Source organism: Hyposmocoma kahamanoa, unplaced genomic scaffold, assembly GCF_003589595.1.
Source record: "Hyposmocoma kahamanoa isolate Upper Pololo Valley unplaced genomic scaffold, ASM358959v1 67, whole genome shotgun sequence".
NCBI lineage: Eukaryota > Metazoa > Arthropoda > Insecta > Lepidoptera > Cosmopterigidae > Hyposmocoma > Hyposmocoma kahamanoa.
In genome coordinates, this window is record NW_020653855.1 from 1963847 (window position 1) to 1970225 (window position 6379).

General features: G+C 38.2%; 1 protein-coding gene across 1 annotated transcript in view; it reads right to left on the bottom strand.

Moving 5' to 3' along the window:
* Positions 1–221: 221 nt before the first annotated feature.
* Positions 222–6379, bottom strand: part of LOC113232183 (lachesin) — a 26367-nt gene continuing 20209 nt past the window's right edge. Inside the window, exons 8-10 of the mRNA XM_026466823.1 lie at positions 4560–4699; positions 1888–2014; positions 222–590 (exon numbers count right to left, since the gene is read on the bottom strand). Coding sequence (XP_026322608.1) covers positions 569–590; positions 1888–2014; positions 4560–4699 — 289 coding nt within the window. The 3' untranslated portion in view covers positions 222–568. The remainder of the gene's footprint in view (positions 591–1887; positions 2015–4559; positions 4700–6379) is intronic.

The window sequence follows — 6379 nt, forward strand, 5'->3', positions numbered from 1 at the left end:
GACAGACATACAAAGTTGCTTCCGCTTGTGACCGACAGGGGCGCTGTACAATTGTTTATATATTATATTTATATGTTTTAGTGTCGGATGCATTAAATTGTACGCTTACGATTTTAATTTTACGTATTTGAGTCCCAATGAAATGGTTTGTTTACATTTTTGATCTCTTTTAAACGTTAAGACTCAACTCACACTGGCGCAGAGTCGAAGCGTCGCGATGCGTCGTGTTTTTCGCCTATAGCATATTCATCTCTATTTTCCCATCAATAAGGTACAAATTTGTGTTTGCAAATATGGAATCGATCCTGGGCGCCGCGAGGCGTCAGGCGCCGACCACACTGTGATCCCGGCGCACTAATGCGCGCATCGCCAGGCGGTGTAGTTGAAAAACAAGACGCTTCGACTCAGTGCCTGTGAGTTGAGCCATAGACTAGCTGTCAAAGCAGTCTTAATCTACTTAAATACAATAAAAGAAGTTAGAAGCGATATGTATGTGATACAAAGTACTTGTGTTTGTGGTGCTTTGTTGTAGCCGTATATCTCAGGGTCCAGACGTAGGCCGGAGTAGTTAATGTCGGGGATTGGCGATTCTGGAAACAAAATGTAGATAAATAAGTTATTTCTTTGTTATAATTATTAACACGAAGATCGAACAATTAAAAAAATTGCTTCGATCCGTCCGGATTCGAACCGACGTCTTCAAGCATATCGTGGCAGACGCTATACCAACCAAGCCACAGAACGAACCAGCGGACTTTTTTTTATAAGATCAAGTGACGGGACGAACAAATCGTGCGTCTGATGGTAAGCTATACGCCTATCCATAAGAGTTGCAGTGCCACTCAGAGCTTTAAATCGCAAAGATTTGAGAGGCACTGCCACTGCGCCCGTCAGCCTGAGACATAAGTTGACAAGTCCCGTGTTTTTGTTTGTCGTGTCTTTGTATTTGGTTTTTCAACGACTTTTTAACCGTAGCGCCATCTATGAAAGTATTTCGTCACCCAGTTTGATACTTTTACAGCTACCAGGCCCGGCTAGAGATGTCGCTATTCACTGTATTTCAATTTTAGAGGTACAAAGATCGAACACTTAGAAAAAATTCCTTCCATTGGGACGGATGTTTGTATTAATAACTATAACAAACTAGTGGAGTAATTTCACATAAAAAATAATTGAATTTATTTCTTTGTCCTAATTTAAATTAGTTTATATGAATGGATAATTGAATGTTGCGTCATCGTCCTTATTGCCCGGTATTTTCAAATTAAAACAATGGTAATAATGGGGTATAAACAGAGATGGGCAGTGGGTTAAAACCCAATCAACTTTCGTTACCAATACGTACCAATCGCATAAAGCTAATAACTCGATAAAAAAATTCTTAATCAAAATTAATTTAACAGATCTAGAAATAGTGTTGTTCTCTTACGAGTCTTTATTACCTCAGCTTAAATTAAAAAATTTTCCCGTACTAATACGGTTCATTTTACTTGGGGCAAGCGGCACTGGCTTTATTTCAGAATTAATTTTTTTACAAACGGAATTAAAGCTATTTGAAAAATGTATATCGTATTATACGTGTTACTATCTAGTTCAGTTGATATTCAAAAATAATTGGTATATGTAAAACCTATTGAATACAGCGGTTTTCTTGTAAAATTTCGAGGTAAGTTTGTGTTTTTGGGAATCGTGTTTTCACACCTTCTAGATCAGTGTGTATCCTCAATTTTACTATATATTTTTTTCCATAATAATTGATTCAACACTTTGACTGTTATGCGGGATCAATCAAAGTCGTTTGAGGTTGTATAGAATTTTAAAGGATGACAGAATTTTTAGATTTGTAAAATTAGTACAGGCACAAATCGCACTAAACTAAAAACTCACCTTTTAATAGCGTAAGCGATATAAATAGCGCTCAAAACAGCAACAGTACCGGCAGAGGGCGCTAACGAAGCGGCACCCCCGTAGCGTGCTTGGCCACAAGCCGGGGGACATACCGGTATTATGGTTTCTACAGAGAAGAAATAAAAAAAACATGCTGTAATCATGCTAATAAAAAAACACAAGCTTTCATGGGGCGATACCGCATAGAAAGTCTTAAAAAACAACAGTTGTTTCATAATTACTTTTTTGTATGATGGAAAGTGACGATTAGGTCGACGATGGAACATGCACCCCTAAATAATGCCTATTCACTTTCGCGTTGAAAAGGTTAAGACCATTTTAACTATTTACCTATACTATTTATTTTATTTTATAACCATTGACCTTGTTTCATTTGATACCTCATCGGCCTTTATACATCCAACTGTTGGGCACAGGTTTATTTGAATTGCTAATTTTTTAAAATTCATTCATGCATACATTAAATTTAGAAGTATGTATATTAAAAACACAAATAGGAGACATATCGCACTGCTATTACAATAGTGTTGTAACTCAAAATAAGTGAAATTCAAGATTATACCATTGCTGAACATAAAATTTGATTCTCTACAGGTCAAAAAAAAACGTCGTTATACAAAACAGTCCTTACTCAAAAATATTACATTATTGTTTCCTTTTTTATTTGTAAATATATTTAGCAAGTAGGAAATTATTTAGATGTCTGTAATAAACTTTAACTTATAACCTTTCATAAGAAGCGAGTAATTCGTTTTTCGTCGATTCTAAAAAAATACACTTTTTGAGTTAATACACTATTGTATTAACAGTGCGATATTTTTACGTTTTTCATTTGAATTTAATATACAAAACCAAATCCGCCTGTCGTTATTAAAATGTGTATGACTAAATATTTATTTTGATAATAATAGACCCTACTGTTAAAATAGAATAAAGAATACAATAACATAATTAGTGATCATTAGAACATCGTAACATTCACAATGCAGACATGTTTGGCAAACTTTTACGTACTTTCACAATCTATCGATAAAACTGTCGATTACAACTAACTACATGACTATTTAAAATTTTACGAAATCTGGGAACCCTGCGAATGTCATTTTACACCATCTTCAAAAAAAAAACATTAATAAAATGATGCTATTTTATTTTCACGTGTCGCGCATATCGGTTGAGGAACGGCTGTTCCATTCATTCGTTCCATTAGTAAACTGTGGAATTTCGAGTGGATGCTAAGAAAGCTTCGCTAGTAAGTCGAGATATTTGATTGTGTCTTTATCTGTACACCGTCTCAGTGTTTCCCGGTTTACATAGCATAAAAAAGAACAAAACTGCTCCTCAAGCATGCAAATACGGATCAACAAACTTATCTGTAACATGGCAATACATTGACTTACAAATAAATGGACGACGGGTCTAATACACATACCACGAAAAAAATGTCTCAAGTCAACCTATTTAAACGTAGTGACATGTAAAGGAATATGAAAAAGTTAAAACGTTGAATTTAAATTGTAATGTCATCGCAGTGCTGTCTAATTTTGCTTGCTTCGCTGTCAGTCGAACAAACGAAGACTAAAGCGTGAATGACGCTCTTTATACGATTTTAACGCCCTATAAGTTCGGACACTTTTTAGCGCGGACCCGCCGTCCATATAATTGTAAGTCAATGTGGCAATAAAATAGATTTGTATTTCGTATTTCTGTATTTTTTTTTATAATTGTTTATTATAATGAATTCTTCTCCATGTGAACTGGAATCATCATTTGAATCCTGTGTAACATTAATTATTCATTAATTATGAATGTGAACGCCCTCATATTCACGATTAAAACCTCTTGTTAGATAAAGTCGATTGTAATAAGAATCGAATCGGTAACGCACATCACTAATTAATTAGTACTCGAAGCTGTCAAAAGTAAACCAAATGGTTGGACGGAGAATAGTTGCAGACAGTTTTTTGGCGTCAGCGCCACCAGTGAGAAATTTATGAAAGTTTCTTCACACAGCCGTCATTACTGTTAACTGTCAGTCACATATTACAGACAAGTTATTCGATCATTTAAATCTGTTTGCTTTAAACCAGGGTTCGAAATTATTATCACGATACTTGTAGAATTAATTGGAACAAAATGCTGCCGTTAACAATTTCCCATGTGTTTGTATTCGAGACGTGTCAAATGTCAATTTCAATAAGTCATAAAACATCATTTTCTTAGACTTTTCTACATGGTTATATTTAGTTTTCTGACTGTTTGTCGTTTTTAGTCGAAAATTAAAAAGATAACTTGGATAATTATCAGATTTTTTTTATGATGTCTGGTGACGGGACGAACAAGAACAAGACGGGGGCATCCGATGGTAAGCGACACGTAAAATCTGAGGGGCACTAACACTGCGCCCGTCACTCTGAGACATAAGGTGACAATTCCGACTGAAACGCAGTAATGCTCACATTACTGCTTGGCGGCAAAAATAAGTAACGTGGCAGTACTGCCCTGGATGAACTCTTTCACAAGGAGCTCTACTGCTACTAAACACTCATGATAATTTGGAACCCTGCTTTAATAAACGGATCATTCACATTAATTTCTACACGAAATAAACCAACAAAATTGAAAGATGTTTATATAGTAAAATAACATACCGAACAATTCAACCTGGCCCTCGGCTGTGCCCAGTTTGTTCTGCGCCTTGCAAGTGAATGTGCCATACTGTCGTTTCTCAATTGTAATGACGCGTAACGTAGTGTCCGTAAACTCGTCCGCTGTCGCGAAGTGGGAGATTCTGGGGGTATTAAATAATAAATAATAATAGTACAATGTGTATCAAGCATATGAACTATTAGGTGTACTACGGACATCCCAATCTGCTAAACTGTATCGCCACACCCGTCTCATACCACTAGGTTCTGATCGGGTGGGGAGTATACGGATACAGTTTTCACCAGACAATGGTCGGAAGTACCCAGTACCCACAACCACAGAGTATCGGTCCGGATCAGTTGTCAGCAGAAGGTCCAAGCAATTAGTCGTATGAGATTCAACATCTGGTATCCTAGTGGCGCCACTGACAAGCTGGGCTAGGCTTAGCGTTAACGTAAGTTTGGCGTCTGTCTCGGTATGGGAACAACCATTCTTGATGGAGTGCATTACAGTCCCCCAGAATAACTAGTTGCGCAGCTGGGTACCTATGTTGAATCTCATCAGACGTCTCTCTCAGATATTGGAACAGCTTGGTCGTCTCCTGATCTCCAGTGTGCGATCGGTGAACACAGCAGTACACTATTTGTGTAACTCCTGTGTCTATCAGAAGCCACAAAACAGAATAACTCGGTGCCTCAAGGTTCTTGAGACGCTTGACACAGATGTCATCACGGACGGCAGCCCTTCACGGGTGGCTTTCCCGCTACTTGGACCAACTTCCTACGGTCGGCCAGCGGTGCACCGTGCTTCGGATCCTCCGTCCTTGTGCTAGCCTCCAGAACGAGTGCTCAGTGTGGCAGTACAAGTAGCTACAACTCGTCGTCAGACGCAATGCAGTTGTTCAGACCCGACCTCCTAATGGCAACTCCCGAACACGAGTCGGAACACGGTGAAAATTTGGCGACTCGACTGCGTCGTGAAGGTGGTGACTAGCCACGGCCGAAACCTACCACCAGTAGTTGTTGCTCTTTAGCACCACCCAGAGGTCACTTGCAGTGTCTCGAGGGTAAACCTACGGAAGCGAGTAACATCAGCCCCCATACCCCAACCATCATAGTTATTTACTCAAAAACACACTTTATTCTAGTTTTAATTAGGTTTTATGTATATGTCGAGAGCGCTGCATCCGTTTCGTATGCGTTCCAAATCCGAGACTATATGGATGTCGCTTGGGCACCAAGTCCGATTAGAATGCCAATATAGCTTGTATATCTAGAAATAAAATGATCCCTGTGACATTTCGGACCGTCATTTCTCGGATTCGGAACCGAGGGTCGATTCAGAACCTTACGATAACTCACTTGTCGTACGATTTCTTTTCATTTTTATTCACAACACCTAAATCGAAGGTCAGACTGTCGTATTCGAACCGAAATGACGTCACACCCGTACTCGAGCTTCTCGACCGGCAAAGGCTATAAACGTCATTCAGGACACAGTTATCGAATGAAAGTTACCGACCGTCCTATTGTTTACAAAGTAAGAATGTAATATGGAAATATCTTATTATTTTAAATAAAATAAGACTAATGCATTCCTATATTTTATGCCATTAAGACTTTAGTCTTAAAAATGTATAGAAAAGGATTTTCATTTTTCTTATAATCCATTTCACCGACTCGCGCACTTCGATTCGAGAACGATGTCCAATCGAACGATTCGATTAAAATATCGAAGAGTTCTGAATAGGGGTCCTGATACGAATCGGATGAAGTGCGCAAACGCTGTTACACATATGAAATGTCACACATAGTCAACCATG